The sequence below is a fragment of the Salvelinus fontinalis genome, chromosome 12 (assembly GCF_029448725.1).
Source record: "Salvelinus fontinalis isolate EN_2023a chromosome 12, ASM2944872v1, whole genome shotgun sequence".
In the NCBI taxonomy this organism is placed as follows: domain Eukaryota; kingdom Metazoa; phylum Chordata; class Actinopteri; order Salmoniformes; family Salmonidae; genus Salvelinus; species Salvelinus fontinalis.
The window spans coordinates 20940629-20965647 of NC_074676.1; the positions used below are offsets into that span (position 1 = coordinate 20940629).

The following is a 25019-nucleotide window of genomic DNA, read 5'->3' on the forward strand; positions in this document are numbered from 1 at the left end:
ATTAAAGTGAGTTTGATAGAGAGGCGACAGTAAACAGGTTTATTATTGTCTCAATCAAGCCTAGACATAATTATGTACTTGTCACATTATAAAGGTTTGGATGTCAAATGTTTTACTGATGCCAAAGCCACTGTTAGATGAGAGTTGACTTTGATGTATTCTGAACACTCAAGGCACAGGCACATTTTCATTCAAGTGCAGATGATATGTTAAAATGAACACACCATGCAAGCTGTTTCTCTGGAGAACATTGTTATTGAATATTGATCCGAAATCACATCTGTCCTTAAAATACAATGTAAACATTGAGTGTACCCCCAGTAGTACAGAGGATGCCTATGTAGCCTATTTTTGAGTGAATTGGGGGCCAATTGACAGAGAGCTGAGCAATACCACAACCTGGTCATTTAAGGAATTGTTCTGACTCTTCCATCAAAAATAATTTTAAAAAAAAGAGTTTCCGTAATATTGATGGGTGACTCAGGATGGAACATAGGTAGGTCTGATGTCTGCTGGCTTATCCAGCTGTCAAAACACAGACAGATCTAGACACACACACACACACACACACACACACACACACACACACACACACACACACACACACACACACACACACACACACACACACACACACACACACACACACACACACACACGCACACACACACACACACACACACACACACACACACACACTGAAAAACTGAAGTTCTGACTGCATTGCATTAAAAAAAAACATGAATAATGTGTCCATTTTTGTAAATTATTAACATGTTTTTTTTTTTGTTGCCACATTGTGATTTAAATTTGACCTGCCTTTCATCTTCATCTCTTCCTTCAGGTCTGAACTACCATGACCCCAGGATGCTGAAAGGGCCGGCGTTCAGTTTTGGGATGGCCACCACCAGCTCAGCTCAGACTGCTCCCCCGGGCCGGGGTACTTGGTTCCCTCCAACATCACCAGGGTTGGACATGACGGGACCCCTTCATACTCCCTCTACAGCCGCCCAAAAGACCCCTAGCTGTTCCAAACCCCATGGCCTGGTCAGTAACACACAGACACTTGCGAGTACACACACACACACACACACACACACACACACAAGCATGCTCAAAACTCACACAATGTCTCTCAGAAATTACACACACATACAGACTCAAGACATACAATATGAAACTGTGTTCTTACTGTCTGTTCGATGTTTCAGGTCGCTACTCCCCTGAGAGTTCAGTGCAGTCTGCATATTACTCTGGCCCTGCCTATTCCCTGTCTGCTTGTAGCAAAGGCTTCCGCAACGACCAGACCCCAGGTAACATCCTCTTCAATAATGATATCAGTCCAACACTGTGGCTTTTAGAGACATGGATTAGAATGCTGGCTGTAGAATTTTAGAATGTGATCGAAGGAGCCTGTTCGATGAAGACTGAGATAATGTGTTAGAACTGTGGAATAGAATGTTGGTGTACTTACGGAATGTGAATGTGTCCTTTCTCTCAGGCCCTGCTGCTTACATGCTTCCCTCTGTGCTGGGGCCTGCCACCGTCAACAAAACCTCCATCCCTAACTTCTCCCTCCGAGGACTCAGCAAGATAGGCAGTTTCCACGAGGACCTGCAGAAGGTAGATCTGACATGTCGAACACAGACTCTTCCAAATGGAAATCTCACCTGTCCTCTTTAGCGAAAATGAACAGATGGAGTTAATAGGCCTATCGTTCATTTTATCTTCCCTCACACTTCTTCCCTGTGTTTTCACCTGTCCCTGGCCCAGGGACATACAGAGTGGTGGACCCCTGCACCTACAAACACAAGCCCCCCCACTACAGCATGACAGGATGCAACAGCATGCCTGGAGACACCACCATGAAACCAGGCCCCGGATCACACCACCCTGACCAGGCAAGTCACCTCATCATACCCATATCACTCTTATATTACTGTTATGCAATAATTAACATCTTAAAATAAAAAATATGAAAATCTCTTCTACAAAGTGTTTTTCTACCCACTGTTGCATCGGTAGTGTCCTAACTGCCAGTCTTCCATTGGTAGGTGACCTTCACCAGGATCAAACCTCAAAGCTTCACTTTCAGAATTCATCATTCCGAGTTCATCGCTCCACTCATCGTGGACGTGGTGTAATAGGAACTTGCCTCCCTACCTTCCTTCTTCTCCTTCTTCTCCTTCCATTTCCTACACCCCCTTATTGGCTCATTCATCCCCCTCCTCTCCCCTGTAACTATTCCCCAGGTCGTTGCTGCAAATGAGAACGTGTTCTCAGTCAACTTACCTGGTAAAATAACGGTAAAATAAATAAATCCCAGCAATAAATAAAGCAGCATCAAACTGCTCTGCACTGAAGAAAGCAGTTTCTTGTGCCTTATTGCTATGTATTGCGTATGCTGCATTGAGTAAAAGGATGCTGACAAGCTAACCTGACAATCACATATTGGGGGGGTGTACAGTACTGTATTTATACTTCAGTTATCACTTTTCAACAGGATACGTTTCTGTTTTAAGGTGCACATATTTTACCACATGAGATTCAAAGTTTGATATCAGGCCAAAGGTTTGTGACCACTTTCAGTATTACAACTAATATGAAATATCTAGTATTATAGTTTTTTCCAATACCAAAGATGTGGTTTGATATCACATTGATCTGACATGATTTTCACAACTAAATGACTTATGTTCACTCACTTTGATGTCATCTAAAATAGCCAACTTGTCAAAATGTGGTAATCAATCAATAAAGACATTTTCAACAATGACAATGAATGCACTTTTTTCACTCATTGAAATATAAATCATGGGTGTAATCGTTAGTCCAAACGGTTTGAAAACGAGTTTCTATTGGGCAATTTCACGTAGGTCACCAACGACTGGTCCCTTCCTTTTTGCCTCTTTGCAACATAATCTAGCCAATCAGAAACGAGAATTCGACAACGTGCGGTATAATGAGGTATTATAGGAACGTTGGCGACCAAGTTATATTTTCAGCCAATAATAGGAACAGCATCGTTAAAAGAAAGCCTTCAACCGTCAGCGTTGCATAGAAACAGACTTTCTCTATGGAAGTCGTTGCTACAAGAACATGGAGATATATTTTCAGGCAATAATAGGAACAGCCACGTTAAAAAGGGGGCCTTCACGCGTCTGTGTTGCATAGAAACATACATTCTGTTGTTACAAGAACATGCTAGCTAACTAGCTACAATGTTTTGACGTTTTTCCATTGATAGCTACGTTAATGTTTTGATGCTTATTTTGCTAGACATTTGACAGCTAAATAAGGTTGTTAGATATAGCTAGCCAAAGATATCAAATGTCCCTGACTGGATGTAACGTTAAGCATTAGCTACTGTTAACTAGTTAGATAATTCAAGTAACGTTAGCCACTGGCTAGATAACCAACGAGGTGAAAACATAACGTTACCCGTTTCGCTAGCTTAGCTAATAAGTTAGTTTAGATATATGACTGGGGTTGAGTCATATTTTAAGTGAATAACTTAACAGTTACATGCAAATGTGTGTCGCGGTAACGTTAAGCGGTTTAATTTAGCTAGCTCATGAGCTAGCTAGCGTTAGTGTAATCACAGACTAAGTGCAGTCAGTCGCCTTGTTCCTAGCTAAAGTTAACTTCTAACTAGGTAGCTAGGTAACTAAGCCGCTGTGCGACGCAGCTGATTTCCCCATCCTGAAGGAAGGATGGCAAGCGACGCCAATGGGATTCCTGAACTGGACCAAGATAAATATGATGCAGATGAACAAGTGAAGATCATCTGCCTTGGGGACAGTGCAGTGGGAAAATCTAAGTACGGAGATGGGGAGCATGCCAGCTACCTCTTGTCACTGCAATTTCACCTCAAATATGATAGTGCATACTTTTTGTGACCCAGGAGATGTTAAACACCTGCCTCTTGTTGTCTTTCAGGTTGATGGAGAGGTTCCTGATTGACGGATAGTATCCTTTCTCATCTATTCCTTTTGTAATTGGTTTTTGAGTGTCACATGAAGACATTCATCAGTATTTTGGGTTGATGTAGTTAAGTGTTGCCAAATGTTGATAGCAGTAAATGGAGAGAAAGCCAATGCCTTCATGCAGTGACCGATTTGGCTTGTAACTGGTCGGTCATCCAGCATGCCGACATGCCTTTTGACCTGCAATGTTACCATATGCTGTAGCTACAGTACAGATAGTTAACAATGTTGTTTATTCTATTCCTTAACTTGTTCTCCAGTCGTCCCCAGCAGCTGTCAACCTATGCTCTGACACTCTACAAATACAATACCACCATTGACAGAAAGGCTGTATTAGTAGGTATGTTTATGAATGGTTTCCTTATCAAAATGTCTGGTTTAGACTGATGAGTTGTTAAGGCTATAAAATAGTCAGCTGGTTTTAAGTAAACCGATCTGTTATTGCTGTAAACCATAATCCTGTTCTGTTATCTGGTTGCCATGCTATCTGTTTGGTTGCCTTCAGCTGTGTTTGTGATTATATCTGCCCCAAAGACTTCTGGGATACTGCTGGACAGGAGCGGTTCCAGAGCATGCATCCCTCGTACTACCACAAAGCTCACGCCTGTATCATGGTAAGACTTCATGCTAGATTCTAAGACGAAACTACTACAAGGCTTGCACTTATGTCATAGCCTGTATCATTGACTGTACCTGGGTTTGTTAGGTGTTTGACGTGCAGAGGAAGATCACCTATAAGAACCTTACCAACTGGTACACAGAGCTGAGAGAGTACAGGCCTGAGATCCCCTGTGTGGTGGTGGCTAACAAGATAGATGGTGAGTCCAGCCAGACAGGCTTATTCTTTAATCTTTTATTTCCTTCACCCTTTCTTTTTTACTCGGTTGTCTCTGTTGTTTGCAGCTGATATGAAGGTGACCCAGAGGAACTTTAACTTTGCCAAGAAGCAGGGACTTCCTTTGTACTTTGTATCAGCTGCTGATGGGACCAATGTGGTCAAGGTGAGGATGGACAACACTGACCTCCTTAATTACACACCATATACTCTGTCTGTATACTGTATTCCCATGCTTAACAAAAAAAGCGAACAAAAGTTCTGTGTTCTGAAAATGTATCCTAGATGTTTAAAGAAACGATCAAGATGGCGATGTCTTACAAGCAGAACTCTAGTGACTTCATGGATGAAGTGATGCGGGAGCTAGAGGTACATGTTTTCCTCTGGATATAAGCACTCTGATAATATATCCCCTGTTATTTATTTAGCTTTTTCACTCTCCAGAGTTACCTGCAGCTATTTGACTGACAGTTGCTCTGTCATTAGAATTAATGTATTTGGCGCACATCACATTTCATTGAACAGAACATGTGAATGATAATACATTTGGTCTTAGCGTTTAGGCTCTGATCTTCAGGGTGCTCCACACCCAAGGAAGTGCTCAGGTATTGAATCTGATCATAGCCAAGCTAGGGGTAGGGAGCAGAACCTAAAACAGGCAGAGGCTGGGGTGGTGATGGGCAAAAGTCAACAGCCTGCAGATAATGTGTAATACACAGCTACTGGAGGTCCATTTTAGAGTCTAAGGGTTCTATTCAATCCGTAGTGCTGAAGATCCGCTTTCTAGCGCAATTTATAATTAAAAGCAATGTTCCCGCAGTCGCTGCATATGTCGGCTCAATGAGAAATGACCTTTTACATTTTTAGTGAACAATCTTAACGCTTCAGTGATACAGATTGAATAGAGCCCTAAATGACTGTGCACTCAAGCTACTCCTTTCCTGAACTGCATCATGTAACCGTTATTTAACTAGACAAGTCAGTTAAGAACAAATTCTTATTTACAATGACGGCCTACGCAGAACGACAGATCTTTACCTTGTCAGCTTGGGGATTCGATCTAGCATCCTTTCGGTTACTGGCCCAACGCTCTAACCACTAGGTTACCTGCCGCCTCATCATCCTCTATCTGCGGAAGACCATTTCCCATCGACAACCAGCTCCCTGAATTTATTTTTATTTTTTAAGCGGCTTGTGTGATTCTGTATGAAAAGCGCAATATAAAATACATGTATTATAATTATGATGTGTTTTTTGTTCATCCCCGACCTGCAGAACTTTGAGCTGGAGCAGAACAAGGATTTGTCGTTACAGACGGCTCAGGAGGGACTGAAACCAGAGAGCCCGGAGTCTGTCTGACTGGATGTTGATGTGGATACATTATCCTCATGTTATCTTTACATTATACTGACGTTGTGAACACAAGCTCTGATTTGGACTACAGTGCAGCTATGGACACTGGGGATATGTTATCGTTCTACTACTCTACCATGGGAGAGCCTTGCTCCTGAATACCTGACGTTGTGGATATGTTATATTCATGTTATTCTCACTTTGTGGACATGTTATCCTTACATTCTCCTCATGTGTGTATTTTATGCCATGGGAGAGCCATGCTTCTGTGGGACTGATGCTATGGAAATGCTAACCTTTGACCTATATAATAATAGTGACCTGTGAGAACTGGGGAAATCTATTGATGTGAGAACAAACATACTGTAGGATACATGTCAGGCAGGTGAAATGTCTGCCAAAGTGTGTGAAGCAGGCTTGTTATTTGAGGTGAACTAGAATGTGAAGCGTTGTAAAATGTGGGGCACACAATACGTATCATTCCTATTTGGGCTATTTTTGGAGAGCAAAGTGAAACTGTGAATGTGAACTCTCTTTGCCACTTGTGATTTTGTCATCAGCTTTTGCTCTCTGAGGCTTTAACCACATGGGGCGTGTGTATGAGGATTTGTACAATGTGGGGTACATGTATGTAAAGGCTGCTGTCGTTGCTCTTAAGTGCTACAATGTAAAGCCAGAGCTTTTATGTCATGTCTTTTAATGTATTTTAAACAATGACTGTACTTTGTAACCATGTGATGGCACTAGCGATTGTTAGATATTATTTCAGTGTGGTTTCAATCCTCAATACTTGCTACCTGACATGGCAAGGCTGCATCAATGTCACCAGTAATTCATTCCAGTGCAGTTATTGATCAATGTACAAGTTAGATATACGTGTGTATATATGATGTTAGTCAACTGGAAGTGTTGCAGAAGTACTGAAGATAGCTCAGAACTACAATGAATGACCACTTCTGAGAGGTTCACGATCTAGGTGTAATAGAACTCTTAACGACTATATTCTATCTATGTCACTGAAGTGTTAGATTGCCTTCACATTTAAATCACTCTGAACTCTTGCAATATGGATTGAATAGAGCCCTTAATGTTCTCTGTGGAAAATCCATATTTTTTAAAATATGTATGATATCCTATGAACTGTGATTAAAAAAAGGATAGTTTCAAGACATACTATGTCTGTTTGGTGTGCTTCCCTCAGGGTGTTAACCCTGGTTCTTAGTGGAATTTCAACCCCCTTAAGAAATAAATGTTTTATAATCACAGCTCAAATGTACACAATTAATTATTTGGAAATTCTGTACTGATTACTGTCAAACTATAGAGTCACACAGCAGCAATTCTCCAGCAGAGGGCCTCAGTTTTCCTTGGGAAAGACTCAGATCAACACTGACATGGCAGTTGGCACATCTAAAGCTCTGGCCAAAGTAGATCTCAGCAGTGAGACCAATGAGGAGCTAATACACAGGACTCATGTTTTTAATTATAAATTTATTACATAATATAACAAACATATATCTTTGTGGTGGAGCTATCACAGCTGTGGACCTGCCTAAGCCTCACTACCCTGCCTCCCTTCCCTATCTGTTCCCTTATGGATGATAAGAGACCCGTGCCTCTGGGTGAAAAGGGTTCAACTGATCTTGTAAATGGTGGGACTGACCATAAAGTGTGTTTTGTTTCCATTATTGTTATTTTCCAGAAATCTACCCAATGGCCAGTGGCCACTGTATTCTGTCTTATTTTCCAGTCTGCCTGCCCGCTTCTGCCCTGACCTCTTTCAGCGCGTTGTGTTTGGGAGTAGACATGGTTGCTCCCCATCTTCACCTTCAGATGCTAGTTAGAGGCAGGTAACCTATATCTCCCTCTCTGCAGACTAATGAGGCTATTTTAATTTCAACAGCAAAAACATTTACACTTGAGTATGCCCTTCCTGTATCTGAGATTACACAGAACTGTATATTAAAATCCTGGCCTCACCAATAGTCACAGTAACACTGTCTAGCAAAAATCTGTACATCTATAGCACCAAAGTGAACGCTACTATTTTATTCTAGTTAGCTAGCAATCTGACCTTTCACATTTTCACCTCCTAACACATTTGACACATACTGTATATGCTGTCAGGATTAATCCAACAATGCTAAACTACTGAATAATATGAATCTACTGAGGTTGTCATTAATCCAGTGTTCATCATTAGTTTCAGCCAGGCTACAGTTCTGTGTGGAGTTCAGTGTCTTTGAGGAAGATAGAGAGCCGGGATGCCTGGGGGATCAAGAGGAGGGGAGGTTTAGATGGGCCAGGCAAGGCCCAGAAATAGCCTGTGATAGATCCACCATGTTAAACTTCACAGTGCAAACAAGGAGAAAATCAACAATGAAAGAAAAACCCTTTGAATGATGATAAGATCACTAGATCCAGTGGTGGGTCTACCAGATCCCCTCTCACCGTGTAGATTGTGCTTTGTTGATTAGAAAAGAAGATGAAGTCGACCGTACAGAGAAACTCATTGGTGTGAATGAAGTGTCTGCCTCACCTTTCTGTGTCCCGCAGCATGGGTTTGCATCTGTATAGGCTACCTGTGGTAAACCTACTAAGGGGTCCAACTAGGTTCTCTGTTACTGACGTGTTTTCTAACCAGGAAAGCAACTGGTGTCCAAACTGCACTGTGTGTGTGTGAGCGCATGTGCATGCCGGCGTGTGCGTGTGTACAGCATGTGTGTATATATGAGCTGTGTGTTTAAACCCATGTCAGCATCTCTCAGCATCAGTTAGACAAGCTATACAACAACCTTCATCACATTTAAACCAAGCAATACTTTGATACCTTGTCTCAAAATAGATATAGAAATGGTAATAATGCAAAGCTCATAAAATCTGGTCATTTTTCAGGATATATATATATTCCTTTACAAAACATAAAAACGACTGGAGTTCCACTCCAAAAAGGTTGTGCACACACAGTGGAGAAGCTAAATGAATGTCTGTAGTTCTCAAGATTCCCAGGAGATGGCACCATATTACTGAGTAACAGCTCAACAACTTCCAAACTAAGGTAGTCCTATTAAGAAAAATACACCATTGAAAGTTTTTTGTTATTTTTTGGCACGTTTTTCCCTCTTTGTTTTTTTTTTTTGTCGGTCCTCTTCAAAATCACTTCATAGCATACCCTAAAAAACTCAAAGTCTGAAAAGGGAAAAGGGAGCAAAGTGTGTAACAGGATGGAAACGCGGAGCAGAGAGTGCCAGTGCACCTCGTCATGAGGAGAGTCATAGGGAGGTGTTGTAGGGCAGATGGTAACACTGTAATTGTCTGTGTCTATGTCTCCTATTGAACCACAGCCCAAACCCCACCCAGTGCCCAAGGCTGACAGGGTCTCTGACACACAGACAGGGGCTATACAGGAACAGACAGAATGTAAAAAAGATTTAGCTGTATCGCTCTCAGCACCCCAGTATTGTTTTGATCTCTCTCTCTCTCTCTCTCTCTCTCTCTCTCTCTCTCTCTCTCTCTCATCAATGAATAGATATCAAAGGGTCCTATAATGATTACAGATTTGGAGTTCAGTCTGTGTCTCTGTTTGTGCAAATGTGTGTGTGTGCACCACGTGTGAGTGTGTTTATGTGTGTGAGACACAGCCACTGCCAGGAATCTCTGATGGTATTAAGGCTACAGCGGACTCACTTCGAGGGTTTGAACTAGCGCACACACACATACATACACGCACCACACAGGAGAGGTTCCTCCCTTCACAGCCTGCATGCGCTGTAACGAATGGTGGCTGTATTGCTAGCACCGTGTTTTGTGCAAATCATCTCCTAGTTCAGAGTTCATAGAAAGAATACAATCTGATCACACCTTTTTCCCTCAGTGATTAACTATGCATATATGCCAAACATTCATATATAGATCTATATATTTTTTGATTTTCAAAAATGTATATGAAAACTATCATATATACATTGCTTTTGATTAATATAAAAAAGCAAATATTTGTATTTTGTTCATATTTACAGGGTGTACGTCATTTTGAGAGGTTTAAATATTTTAGTTTCTCTTTTTCTTGGTCACTCTGAAATTCAGATTAGGTGAGTGAATAGAAAAAGTTCTTAATGTCTTAATCCAAGAGCTACAAAACCCACCCCTACATTATGGAGGGGGGGGGGGGGGGGGGGCATGACAAATAAACACAAACCAACAATCAACCCCTACATTATTGAGGGGGGGGGGGCATACAAATAAACACAAACCAACAATCAACCCCTATATTATGGAGGGGGGGCATAACAAATAAACACAAACCAACAATCAACCCCTATATTATGGAGGGGGGGGGGGGGGCATAACAAATAAACACAAACCAACAATCAACCCCTACATTATGGAGGGGGGGGGGGCAAAACAAATAAACACAAACCAACAATCAACCCCTACATTATGGAGGGGGGGACATAACAAATAAACACAAACCAACAATCACCCCCTACATATGGAGGGGGGGGGCATAACAAATAAACACAAACCAACAATCAACCCCTACATTATGGAGGGAGGGGGGGCATAACAAAAACACAAACCAACAATCAACCCCTACATTGTGGGGGGGGCATAACAAATAAACACAAAAGCCTAAATGAGTCAGACGGTATGGTAGTGGCCCAAAATATATCCTTTTCCTTAAATAGTGCCACAAAATGTAAAATGGAGGGCACTATATGGATAAGGGTGTCATTTAGAACATCCCGCATGTCACCAGAATCAGGAGTGAGATCGTCTGTGAGGTCCAATGTGAGACAGTGAGCGTTATCCCTACAACATTGACACAATGTTGAATTTACCACCTGCTAAATGGATACAAAGGAACGTTTCACAGAGATAGATTGGACTGGTGCGCGGCTCCTTGCCAAGGATCTTAACTGAGCATAAAGGTTTCAGTGCTACTGTTGACTAGTTAAGGTTTTAGTGGTAGTAGAGTCCACCTGGGTCATGTTCAGAGGAGTCCAATATTAAACAACAATGTAGATAGTAATGTATTATAGAGAACAGACATGCTTCACTGTTGCGAAACTTATACTACATTTTCTTTACCAAAAAAAGCAAAAAATGAACTTGTATAATAGTATGTTTGTTCTTTATAAGACGCTCATGACAGTTGTACCATGTCAGTTCTATTTGCTGCTATTGGACCAGGTCTCTCTAGGAAAAGAGATGTTATCTCAATGAGAAAAAAAACGTATAAATAAAGGTGAAATAAAGGTGAAATAAAACATCTGCGGTATTCAGAATGTTGCTCCCTCTTAAACGCACCATTGTTGTTCTCCCAGAGAGTATTGATCTACCACTGTGTTGTTGTGTGTATGGATGACACTCACTGTCTCTAACCATTGAGAGCAGCTATTCACATTACAATTGTTGATTTCTTAAGACATCCCGTTCTATATCCCAAACCATGGTCTCAGATGTAGATAATGATGCTACCGGTCTTAGGTTGGATGAGGACTGTGTGCGTGTCTGTGTGTGAATCTAAGCGTGTTATTTGTTTGACCAGGTGAATGTTCATGTGTGTACAGTATATATAAGATCTTCATTTGAGCCAGTTTGCTACAGCAGGAAAATGATCCTGCAGCAACAGGAAATGTGAATTATTATTATATTATATTAATGAAGATTTTTGTAGGGATTGATACAAAAACATTTCAAAGTGTAAATTACAAACTTCAGAAGACTTTTTAAACCTCAAATACACTACAAGTGCAGGAAAGTTCTTCTGCAACAGACTGATAATTAAGACCCTATCTGTGTATATCTACATCTGAGTATGTGTTGAGGTCACTGGGTTTAAACTGGGGTCAACTGTGGTTTCACACCCCTCACTGTGTGGGATACCCTTCAGCATGACGGAAGACCGCAAGAAAACAAGCGGAAACCAAACACAACCTTCTGTTCAAGACGTGATGCAACTTCTCATGCTACTATTCAGGAAAGAGTGACCATAGAAGGACAGTTAATCAATAGCGTGTTGTATATTGAATATGTATAGTTTTAGTAAAGTTGTATATTTTATGAAAAAAAATCATTTTTATATATCTATATACTTTTTTTCAAATATATATATATATATATGTATATAATTGGTAAAAACAAGTAAATTGTTGGTGGAATAAATGTTACAGTTTTCTCTCTGTACTCTGTCTAGAAGTAGGAGTCAGATGCTCTGTATATAACGTATCTTTTTTTCAACGTTCTGTCGTTTTTTCCCCCCTCAAAGCTATTTAAATACATTTATATTATATCTATTTATAACATTCCCTTTGGAAACCCAAAGCAAATGTTTTGATTATGAAAAAAGCCACTAGTGTTGGTTAAACATTCTCCAAATATAATAGATAGCACAGTCAGTTCGTGAGACGGTCCCAGGATAGATGAGTTCTCCCCACGTGGTCTCCAACACCAAACTCTGTCTTTGGGCACAAGTGTTAAACACAATGCCAGGCAGAGCGGAGAGAGGCCTGTGTCAGTACTGTATCAGTATGTCAGTTCTATGTCAATACTAGGTCAGTACTGCATCTTTACTCCTGTGTTCACCGTAGTTGATCTCTGTAAGAATATTCTGAAAGGCAACTGAACTTTCCGTTTGGAACGAGATTCATCCTCCTCTTCTTCACACAAACTGGGGATCCTTCAGAGGCAAAAAACGAACAGGAAGGAAAGAGATGGAGGGACAGGGAGAAGAAGAGCGGTACAGCGAAGGAAAGGTCTGTGGGATAGGTTAAAGGTGTGACTAAAGGAGCAACTCAAGTAGTCACAAATCAAATGTTCTAATCGGCGCTCATGCGAGATTCTGTTCTGCAAAGAGTTTATATCCCTCTATCAGAGGACTCATCTGATAGGTTGTGAGATGGGGGAGGGACTTCATAATTCAGTGCAGTGCTGAGAGCTGCATATGAACGCAATCACTGAAACTTTCAGAGACATCAGAATAAAAAGAAATGAAAAGCAGCGACCTAAAATGGAGTTGGTGTAAAACTGGGGTGGTCTAGCCATTTTTCTCTCTCCCTATTTCTTCCCACCTCTCTCTCTCTCTCTCCCTCTTTCTTTCTCTCTCTCTCTCAGGGCAGGGGTCAGCTCTCCAGCAGCTGTTTGAGTGCTCGTTCGATGTTCATGCGGTGTCCCACCCGCGTCACCCCCAGCTCAGCAAAGTCCTCCTTGGTGAGTGCTGGCAGGTGCGAGCCCTCAATCTCATGCTCCTGAAAGCCGGCCCTGTGCTCCCCGAGGTGGATGCTCTCCAGCCAGTCTCCAACGTCGTACTTGTTCCACAGGTGGAGGGGCTTCTGGTGGAAGGGCCTGAGAGCCAGGAGGGGTGAGCCCAGCCCAGGAGAGTGAGAGGGAGAGGGAGACGGGGAGCGGGACCGGGCGCTGGAGCTCCTCATAACAAAGCGCACCTCTTTGGGCTCATGGGGCAGGCTGAGGCTGGATGACTTGAGGATGGTGTGGGGCGGCGTGGTGGGCGAAATGGGTAAGCCGAAGCCTGGGAGTCGACTTAGGGGGTCACCCCGATCTGGGGAGCCCGAGCCGGGGCTTGGGATTCGGCGTGTTATGGGGTAGCGGCTGCCGGGCCGGATGGTGTAGGAAGTGCCGTAGCTTCTCTGGGAAATGGTGTGGAGCTCTCCTAGACTGCTGAAAAGTCTGGAGGAGAGAGCGAAAGATGGAGAGAGAGTGATAGAAGGAGAGGGAGGGAGGTTGGGAGGGAAAGAGGGTGAGAGGGATACAGGGAAAGAAAGATACAGAGAAAGTAAGCGCAATGAGATGTAGAGAAAGAAAAAGGCAAAGAGATATTAGAACAATGTCACAGTGTTTTTATCTATAAAGCTTCACACAAGTAAAAAGAGCCATTTGATCTGTTGAGCCTTTGAAACATCAAGCCACTGAGGAGCTGCAGGGTTAGTTACCGTTACTGAGAGCTAGTTAAAATCACAGCAAGATCAAAGGCTTCATTGTTTTCAACTACTCAGTTGGTTTGTACATGACTTATTAAAGGCCTAATACAAGATGGTCCAACCTTTCTTGGGTTCAGGAGAGAGGAACACTGCAGAAAACACAGTTGAATTGGAACACTAAGGAACTGGAACGTTACAGAACCGGAACAGGGCAGAACATCTGACAGAGCAGAAATGGGTTCTATCTACCAATTCCCTCTGTAGTCGCTTTCGCTGTTCTCTCTCGGTTCGATCTATCCAGTTGATGGCTTAAGGTGTGCAAGAGAAACGTGAGCTGCATACTGTCTAGCTAGTGGAAGACGATCCAGCAACACTTGGTGGATCCAGCTCATTCTGACAGAGCAATCACTGAGAGTATCAATCTCTTTCTACCTCTCACTCCCTTTCTCCCTTTCCCGCTCTCCTTCATAAATTACTTTAGTGAAACTTAATTCCGTCTTATTGCCAATCAAGTTGTCCTCTCCGACATAGAGCCCTCATCAGCATTTCCCTGGCTCCCATCGCTCAGTTTCTCTGATGTCCATTCTAAACCCCACTGAGACTCCAGTCTCACAGACGGGGACCCAGAAACTGGTGCAGTTTCACCAGTGGCCATTCTTGGTCCTCAAAAACACTACAGTGAACACTGTAGTATTTACTCTAGTGTTGCGTACATGATAGCAGTACACTGTCGTATGTACAATTTACTATAGAATAAATACTGTAGTAAAAAAATGGTAGTATATACTATAGTATTTACTGTAGTGTCTTTGCAGACTGTAATATACTGTAATATTTACTGTAGTTAGTTTGCGGACATTACTGTAGTATTTACTAAAGTGTTTTTGTTTTATTATCTTCAACATAGCAGTGGTGGCTATCTCCTTGAGGAAAACTACTGGACAAAATACTCAAAGAGGAAATTTTCCATAACCTGTAGGTAGGTAGGACTGAGGTCTGAACAGATAGTTCAGAGCTTCTGCTCTTTTCTATAATATGTAGGGAACATGATCATTTTCTCACTTATGGGTTTCTACCTTACAGTATGGGTGGCACGAATTGAGATATGCAAATTAAATACGGTAGCATATACTATAATAATTACTGTATTGTTTTTGCGGACATTACTGTAGTTTTTACTGTAGTGTTTTTGCAGTCTGTACTATGGTATTCTACATGATCGAAGGATACTAGAGTGTGTAGTATAGTATTCCGCTTTATACTACAGTTCACTACATAATTCTATAGGAAGTACTATAGTATTCTATAGTAAACTGAAGTATTTTTCATGTGGGCATGCGTGTGATTCTCTACTTTACGTCTTTTCTCTACTCATTCGGCAGGCCCAGAGAACAGGCTACTCTGGCGAATGGTGCTTGTTTAATAAAGTTATATCAAAGCGGAATCAATGTCTGCAAGATCAAATAATGATTTATTTTATGCCTCAATAATTACAGCTCTGATTTGAAGCTATGAGAGTATGTGGTGGAGGGTGTTTATGGTTCTGTCCTGTCAGAGGAACATAAGACAAGCCTAATGTAACCTCCAACAAATGCCAGAGTTAAAGGATAATTGTTCAAAACCTGGCCAGTCTTGACCGTACACACAAGCATGCACACAAATAAAAGCAGTGAACATGATTTCCTTGTGTCAGCATATTTTGGGTCCAAAAAGCTGACCATGCATATAGTAAGAGTAAGGGTCATGTTTTTATAGCTCTACAGGAGAAACAGGTAGGGATCTGTGGGGGAGAAAAATGGTCTGCTCTGTGGGTAAGAAAGGAGAGAGCTATGGCAGCTACAACACTAGCTCAGTCCTCACACCGTAGATGATGCGCAAACTACCGTATTTATACCATATCCCAGTGCTTTCCCTGAGTCTCACTCCGGACTGTACCCTGTGTACACTGTTAGATCACTTTAGATAGTAATGGTTTGATTATTTGTCTGTATCTGACCCAGATAAAGCACCGTACAGTGTGAGACCTGAGGGCTTTGAGGTGAAGAACAGCCAATACCACAGAAATGACTGGAGAGACTGAGGGGTTAAGGGGAGGGAGGGGTGGAGAGGTGGAGAGGTGAAGAACAGCCAATACCGCAGGAATGACTGGAGAGAGTGAGGGGTTAAGGGGAGGGAGGGGTGGAGAGGAGGCGTGGTGGAAGAGTTCAGGGGGGAAATGGAGAAGTAGGTTGGTTTTGGGGACAGGCAGGGAGGTGTGTGGGAGTGGTGGAGGACAGGGTGGTGTTTTCAGTCAGTACCAACATCCATGTGTACTTGCGATTGCGTGTGCATTTGTGTATGTCTTTGTGTGTGTGTTGGGAGAGTGCTGTGTGGCATGGGTTTAGGAGGTGAGACGGTTGGTAGCTACAGAGATGGGCGGAGTGAGATGACATGAGCTCCATGCGCACTTACACGGTCGTCTTGCCCTCCTGGGCGTACAGTCAGTTCTAGACCAATCAGATCAGAGCAGCGGGGCGGAGCATGCAAGGTGAGCAGAGAGAGAGCAATGGGAGAGAATGTTAGCATCAGTCCATGAGACGTAGCCTGCTAGCCACACCTGGCTCTGCTTTAGACAACTCCTCTGGCCATGTCAAGCCAATGTATGTGTGTGTGTTAGTATGTGTGGATGAAGGGTGCCTGTGTTTGTTAGTGTGGGTGTGTGGTTGTGTTTATGTGTTTTTGACATGACAACGACAGCAGAGTTGAGTAAATCAGAACCAGATGAGTCCAGCAGGCCACATGAGAGAGAAATGAGCACACTATTCACATCTCAAACACCGAATAAAAGGATACAGAATACAAACCAACAGAAAAAACAACAAAATAAAACAGTGAGGAACAGGATGAATGGCAAGAGTCTCCTGACTCTGTGTGTTTGTGAGTTTAAACTCAGATTATGGAGACTCATAGTATTATATAGTAGAGTTAAGCAATAAGGCCAGATTAACCAATATACCACGGCTAAGGGGTGTTCTTACGCATGACGCAACGCGGAATGGATACCGTCCTTAGCCGTGATATATTGGCTATATACCACAAACCCCTGAGGTGCCTTATTGCTATTATAAACTGGTTACCAACATAATTAGAGCAGTAAAAATACATGTTTTGTCGTACCCATGGTCAGCCAATCAGCATTCAGGGCTAGAACCACCCAGTTTATAATAGTGTATACTATAGTGTGTGATGACTCGTCAGTGGACTAATGAAATCCCCAACACAATCACTGATATCAAACAGAAACATATGTAACATAAATAAAAGATCAGAAAAGACCAAAGAGCACAACTCAAACAAATGACAACCAGGATATTCTGGAGCAGCCAAAGCTATGACAACATAGCATGAGTGGACATTACTGAATGGATGAATGAATGACACATATAGCACTTTTGGCGGCATGGATACATTTGAATGAGACAGACATGGACCGGTGATAAATGTATGGAGTAACACCGAGTGAGTGTACACACCACAGAAATCAAGCGAATGAGTTCTGCAACTGTGTGAAGTGGGTGAAAAAGAGAGGGAGGAAGAGCGAGAGAGAATAACGATGTGCATAATTTGAGCTTTTCCTTCATTTAAACTGAACAGAAAGAAAGTCTGTAGAAATAGAAATATCAGATGACGTTGGGGGCGGGACGATGCAGGGAGGTTGATTTTGACTGGATAAGGTCAAGATTAGTCAAATTAACTGAGAGGGAAGAGTGGGCCAATCAAAACACTCTGTCACATGACACATGTGACATCACGCTATCCTCTGACATCACAGGGAATGTAGGTAATGTCAGAGTCCAGCTCTGGGATTGGTTGAGTTGACGGGATGTGATACTTACTTCAAACACATGGTGAAATATTCAACTAACACATTTGCTTTGCTGATACGCTACATGACTAACCATAACTACTCTATAGAATGCTATAATAGTAGTGTCCCTCAGCACCTTATCTGAGAACATTGCTGAGCTTCATGGAGAGAGAGATGAGGCGAGCTCGCAGGCCGCCACTACTGTTCCTATCCACAACCAGGTCAGGGTGGTACTGGTGGTCATAACTGGTCCTCCTGCTCAGTAGACAAACAAAAGCATCAGGTCTGCATCTCAATAGTCCTAAAACCACTTCCTTTCTTCACATTCACCTTCCTCTTCCCTTCTTTACTTCATAGTCACTGCATCATATGAAAGAACTGGACAGGTGAAAGCGAATTCCAAGAAGCCATCGCCTATGTTGCGTTCACCTGTTCAGATCAATTCAATACAGATGAAGGAGAGGTGGTGAGGAGAGGAAGACATTTTAGACTATTGAGATACATCTGAAGACTCCTGAAAGAAGACTATTGCTACTAATATGGTTGGTTAACTGAGCCTTACACTAACTAGATCTAAGCTATTTGATACTGTATAACCACTATCACCTACATACATCATAAACAATCATGATCAACATAAGATCTAATATACTCAAATAAGTAAGACCAAACTAGTAAAAACAACTAATGGACAGTATTTCAACAGCAGGCAACGGTTCATCCCACTGTATCTCTGCTGATGTGCTTGAGCTTGAAGCTGATTTGTCAGGTGAGGGGAGGGGGCAGGATCATTCATTTAGCCCAATCTCTCTGAACGTTAAAGGGATAGTTCACTCCAAGAATATATCAGATGTTTTAATACCTAAAAAGTTGAGCTAAAAGTCATGTAGTTCATGCCGTTTATGTAGATGATATTGTGTAGATGATGTTATGTATGTGCAGATCCTGCTATTGTACATGCATTAGGAGAAGTCTGCAGTCTCGCGTATATTTGGTATCTGACAGACTAAGATTTTTGTGTTGTACTATCCCTGTAAGCAGCCAGCAGACCATAGTGGAAGGAGGGAGTGAACATGGTAGCTGGCAAAGAGGAGAGAGATGAAAGCAATCTAAGGAGGGAGTTGCGGTACTGTATATGTTAACCCTAACCACAGATCTAGGATCAGATTAACCTAGCCCCAATCCGAATTTAAAGCTGGAATCCTTAATGGTGAAACTGCCACGTCTGTTTGTGATATTACAACAACAAAGAAGTTACTGCAAACAACGAACACTGTTTTATTGCCTCAGATATCATTGCACGGTCATAGAACAGCAGAACATGTACTGCAACTTATTATAGCATGTTGTGCGATGCTTCTCGCCTCCGCCTGTCAGAAACCCAAAATGGAACAATGACGGTGGGACAGACAGTGGCGCTGTTTCCCCTACTGTCAGAAACCCAAAATGGAATAATGACGGTGGGACAGACAGTGGCGCTGTTTCCCCTACTGCGGATTCCATCTTTAAACCATTTTGGTGTTAAAAAAATTAATTGATCCTTTATCAGTGGTTAGAGGCAACTTTTACCCACTCCAGCTGAGCATTGCACGTAGGAGAGAGGGAAGTGTGTGTGGGGGCTGGCAGGGTCATAGATGAGAGTGTGTATGTGCGTGAGATGAGAAGAAGCATCCAGGAAGTGCATCCCTCCAGGCCCTATGTTACCTTGTTTGCACCAACCGACCAACCGTGCACACATAAGCACACACACACATACATGCACACACACACACACGCAGTTTTTTATTGAGTGAGATTTAGAGCTGATTTATTGACTAGATACAACAAAGGTGACTGTTAATAGCAGGCCAATGCTGTCACCATGGAAACAGTTTAGAACTCAGCATGTTTCAGGTGATCTATAATCTCTATACTGTACGGGATTACATCATATAATTATTTGAGATGATCTGAAGTTTACTCAGTCTAGACCTAGAATTGTCAATGAAAGAATGTAATGTACATTGGAGAGAATCTTTAAAACTCCAATCAGTTACTGAAAATATATATATTTTACATTATAGTGGTGGCGTGTCAGAGAGATCCAGTACTACATGCATACAGTACAGAATTATAAACTGGGTGGTTTGAGCCCTGAGTGCTGATTGGCTGACAGCTGTGGTATATTGGCTGACAGCCGTATACCATGGGTATTGCAAAACATGTATTTTTACTGCTCTAATTACATTGGTAACCAGTTTATAATAGCAATAAGGCACAAGGGGGTTTATGGTATATGGCCAATATACCACGGCTAATGGCTGTATCCAGGCACCCTGCGTTGCGTCATGCTAAGAACAGCCCTTAGTCGTGGTATGTTGCCATATACAACAACCCTTGTGCCTTATTGCTTAATAATAACATTTAGTCATGTTTTGTGGTCCTCTACAGGAAGTGATTAATTAGTTAGTGCACGGTAAGCCTGATGTCTAATTTTATTGGTCGAAACGTCAGGAAGTGGATCATGCAAACAAGGTAACAACTGATGGGGGTTTGAGAAATAAAATAAACAAAACCTGTAAATTATTTCATTCCCATGGGGTTAGTTAATAGGCTGGCTAGGAAATGAATAATACAATGAGTTTGGGTTTACCCTAGTGGCTATAAACTTAAAGTTTACTCCCATCCGTGTCCTTGTAACATCTGTAGGAATACAAAGGACTTTCAGTAGAACAATGAAAGAAAAAAAAAACGGGGAAAAAACGAATCCTCCAAAAATGGCGTGTCATACAATCACTCCATAGGTTCCACACCAAAATGTCTAGGCGTAACCTCAACCCTAATCCTATTATCTCACCTTGATATTGCTATGCTGTACCAGAGAGGAATGGGGATTGCTAATGAAAGGGCCTGTTTTCATTAGCATTGCTAAGGAAATTTAATGCTAACATTGTAGCATTGGCTAGGCATGTCTTCTATCCTCAGTCTCTCTTACTTACCACTGCAGTTTGCTGTGCAGGGGGTATGGTGGCAGTGGCATACTTTATAATGGGAGAGAGCAAACCATGCACAACAAGGCCAGCAGTGATAATTATAATGTAATATTTACAGATGTTTATTAATCCTTTTAACCTTTAAACTGAATATGAAGCTTTTTGAACAGCTGAGTGGATGTGTGAAAGCTGTGTAGTCTAATGGAACCTTGCTTTAATCCACCCAAAATATTATTTGTTTAACCTTAATTACTTCAAGGAAGGGAAGAAAGAATGATGCATCTCAGAAGTACTTGAATAGAGCTTAGGATTGGTTTGGCCATGTTCAGTTAGCCTCCCTCTCTCCTGTCTTACCTGACGCCTGTCACAGGGGACTTCCTCCCAGGGTCCAGCGATGCCCCCAGTGGCTCCTCCTCCCCCAGAGACCTGGTATCCTTATTCAGCTGCTGCAGTCTGGAACTCAGTTCCCCAATCACCGATGGTTTGCCTCCCTCCTCACCCCCCAGCCCTAGCCCCAACCCCCCTAGACTGCCAAGACTCCCCATCCCTAACCCCACCCCGGGACCTCGCGCCTCCATCTGGTCCCCCCACAGCTTGGACCTCCTCTGGAAGAGGTAGCGGGGCCTCCCTGGGCCTCCCACCAGACCAGATATAGAGCCTGACCCCAGGCCTCCAGACCCAAGGCCTCCAGACCCAAGGCCTCCAGACCCCAGGCCTCCAGACCCCAGGCCTCCATGCCCCAGCCCTGCCCCCCCGGCCGCTGCTGCAGCAAGAGCAGCTGCCTGCTGCTGGGATAACAGCTCGCTGTCAGAGCTCTGCTTCAGCAACGGGTCCCTGAAGGTTACCGGGCCTTTACTGCCTCCGATGTGGGATTTTAGCCTGGGCTTGGGAGGCACTGGTGGCTTGTCGAGCACAAAGGTCTGCCCGTCGGCATAGGAGGTATGTGTGTCGGCGGGCTCACCACTCTCCGAGGACAGAGTGGACATGCTGGAGACGGTGGACACGGTGCTGGTGGTCTCCAGGTGGTGGTCCCGCTCTCTCTCACTCGAGCTGCGTGTGTCTGCCTCCTCCAGACCAGAGTCTGCTGCTGAACCAGACTCAGCCAGCAGTGCAGGAGGATGGGACTGGTCCGGGTTCGAGGGCTTCCCTGAGATGACTGCTCCTCCGGGGGAAGGCTGGAGAGGAGGGCCCTGAGGCGGGGTGGGGGTCAGGCTGGAGGTGGGGGTCAGGCTGGGGGTTGGGGTGGTGGTGGAAGGGGTGAGGGGAGTAGGGGTGGTAGATGTTGTGGGGGAGCTGACGGATTTCGACTGGGGTACAGGGGTCCCCTGGGCTTGGGCTTGGGCTTGTTCCAGTGCTTGTGCCTTGGCCAGCAACCCGTTGGCGAACTCATCCGGAGGTGGGAGCACCCCGATCTTCTTCAGCTCCTCTCTGGTCTCCTCATCACTTGAGGACAGCATTGCTGGAGGTAGGCTCACTGTGTAGGGCTCGACATCTTCCTCTGAACTGCCCTGGGCCAAGGTAGCCTGGGCTGGGCTGGAGGGGTGCTGGGCCTGGGGCTGGGCCTGGGGCTGAGAGGCAGAGGGGCTGGGCGATGGAACCCGACTGAGGGAGGGTTTACTGGGCTCGGTGGCTGGAGAGGTGGGGGTCTGCTCCAGCCCTGGTTCCAGCCCCACTGCCTGGCCGTTACTGGTGGCATGGACCATGATTAGTCCAGCCGTCTTCTGTTGGGATGTGTCCATGATACTGATCAACAAACTCTTCTTATCCTCCGTTCTCCTCTCCTCCTTCCTCTCCTCTACTCTTCCCTCCATCTCCTGGCGAAGCAAGGTGGGTGAGGATGCTCCCCACTGGGGTTTTCCAGCCTGGGGCGACCCCGGACTCCCGTCCCCATGCTGAGGCTCTTTGGTCTGGCTGTCGATGAAGAGCGAAGCCCCCTGACTTCCAGCCCCAGCCCCAGCCCCAGCCCTGTCCTGTTTAGTCCTGGGCTCAGGGCTGCTGGCGGGGGACTGGGTCTGGGAGGTAAGTGCCCTCTCTCTTGCGGCCAGCGCAAGAGCCAGGGGCGAGTTAGGATCCAGGGGCTTCCCTGTGAGTGGGTGGATGAAGGTAGTGCCACCAGGTGAGGGACGCAGGGCCAGGGCAGGGGGTGGCAGCTGGCCAAATTCTCTGCTGAGCAGGCGCTCATCGATGGAGCGGGATGTGGTGTAGGAGGGGGCCTCAGGGACAGACCCAGACCCCCCCTCCATGGTCCCCACCGACAGGAAGACTGTTGATTTCCTCCGTTCCTCTAGACGGCGCTCTCGGTCCTTCACAGCGCCGGCGATAGCGGCAGCGAACGGACCTTTCCCCTGTAGCAGGGCCTCTCCCTGGAGACGCATACGCTCGCGCTCCACCATCAGCTGCTGCTGATAGTAGTCGGCCCGGCTGGTGTGTGTGTGGCCGTGGGTGTGTGTGTGTCGGCCAGAGGGGGAGGGCTCTCGGGAGTGGGCAGCAGCCAAGGCGATGCTGGCTCTCTCCTGAGCGTCTTCTACCTGGAGGGGTAGAGATGACAAGAAATTAGAAACTTCAACTTCAAAACAAACTTTGTTCACTTGCTACAGTAACAGCTATTAATCAGAAAAAATAAATAAACAACTTAACCTACCTGTAGCTGTTTCACCAGAGGGCTCTTCTTGCGCTGGGGCTTGGTGGGCGTGTACAACCCAATACTAAACTGGCCCACATTGGCGTACGGGTTGTCAATCACCCGTCCTTTCCTTTTAATTCGCTCGGGTGGTGTAGCGGAGGCAGAGGGTCGCGGGATGTCGGTGGGCTCCATGGGTAAGTGGGAGGAGTCTTGTAGAATAATCATTGACCTTGTCTTCTTCTGGCGTTCGAGATGGGAGGACTGGCGGGGCGATGGGTCGTAGGGCCGGTCCAGGTCCAGGGAGGAGGGCTTGAAGCTGGAACGACCTCCAGGATCATGACCCTGACCTTGACCCCTGGCAGGCGGAGGAGGAGGGCAGAAGGAGGGGGGAGGGCCAGTGTCCAGGTAGTAGAGGGAGGGGGGAGGAGGGGGGGCAGTCTGGGGAGGGGGCGGGATAGAATGGGAGTGGGAGTGGTCTCGGAGGCTATCAGTCATGGAAGAGCTCCGGGGGAAACGGTGTTCTCCAGCCAAAGCCGACAGTCGGTCCTCCTCAGTCGCACCTGGAGAGGTCAGGGGGCAGAGGACAGAGAGAGTTAGAATGTCTAAAGGAGTACAGAGATGATGCACTATAGTTACCAAGTTATTGACTGAGTACTGTACTAAAGGTGAAAGGTGTTACCGAATGACTTGGTCCTGGACATCCCTCTAGGCAGCTGCATATGAGCCCTCTCCATCCCTGGGTGGAGCCCACCATGTAGTGCCATGCCCTGCCTCTCAAACAGCGACTGAAACACACACACAGACACACACACACTCACAAAAAGGTTTCAGAAGCATATTTTATACAAAACAGTATGGACGGTATATGAGTATGTGGGAGGGTATATATGCTGATATTATTCTGCGGCTTATAGGTCTCTGTTTCAGAATGGCTGTGTGTGTGAATGTGTGTGTGTGTGTGTGTGTGTGTGTGTGTGTGTGTGTGTGTGTGTGCGTGCGTGCGTGCGTGCGTGGGATAGAGAGAGTGCATCTATGTGTTTCTGCACACGTGTGTGTATGTGAACTCACACTGATCTCTGCTGATGTGATTCTCCTGCCGGTAGGTCTCTGTTTGACAGTAGCAGCTCTGTAGTCGGCCTCTGTGGGCTGGGAACGTAACGTCAAATGCTCCTGGGGCGCTAGCATCTCATCTAGCCTTTCTGTACAGGGATCACACAGACAACACAGTCTGAATACAGCTACACAGCATGAACGGACCAGATGCTTTCTACATGACAAATTGTGAGTGTTTGCACACAACGCGCAGCCCCTAGTCCCTGTCAGACATCTAGAAATGAGAAGATGTCACATCGCCACACAATATCAACACAAGCACGCAGGTCTACACATGTTCAAATATATTTAGAATTGACAGTTACACCATGCAGATCACACAACTAAAGAACCCTTCACTATGTTGGATT

General features: G+C 44.5%; 2 protein-coding genes and 1 pseudogene across 5 annotated transcripts in view; 2 read left to right on the forward strand and 1 right to left on the reverse strand.

The window, feature by feature from the left end:
- The first annotated feature begins 774 nt into the window (after window positions 1-774).
- On the forward strand, window positions 775-2219 carry LOC129867703 (outer dense fiber protein 3-B-like; annotated as a pseudogene).
- Window positions 2220-2955: 736 nt separating this feature from the next.
- Window positions 2956-7345, forward strand: rabl2 (RAB, member of RAS oncogene family-like 2). Its single transcript, XM_055940017.1, has 8 exons — window positions 2956-3820; window positions 3940-3969; window positions 4247-4326; window positions 4521-4600; window positions 4693-4804; window positions 4890-4987; window positions 5107-5190; window positions 6097-7345. The coding sequence occupies exons 1-8, from the start codon at window positions 3714-3716 to the stop codon at window positions 6178-6180; spliced, it is 675 nt and encodes a 224-aa protein (XP_055795992.1). The 5' UTR covers window positions 2956-3713; the 3' UTR covers window positions 6181-7345.
- A 300-nt stretch (window positions 7346-7645) lies between these two features.
- LOC129866955 (SH3 and multiple ankyrin repeat domains protein 3-like) overlaps window positions 7646-25019 on the reverse strand; it is a 269385-nt gene continuing 252011 nt past the window's right edge. For all 4 annotated transcript variants that reach the window (XM_055940012.1, XM_055940014.1, XM_055940015.1 and 1 more), the window contains 5 exons: window positions 24625-24755; window positions 24236-24341; window positions 23571-24116; window positions 21288-23457; window positions 7646-13863 (listed from right to left, as the gene is read on the reverse strand). In XM_055940012.1, the coding sequence (XP_055795987.1) occupies window positions 13299-13863; window positions 21288-23457; window positions 23571-24116; window positions 24236-24341; window positions 24625-24755 (3518 nt within the window). In that variant the 3' untranslated portion in view covers window positions 7646-13298. The remainder of the gene's footprint in view (window positions 13864-21287; window positions 23458-23570; window positions 24117-24235; window positions 24342-24624; window positions 24756-25019) is intronic.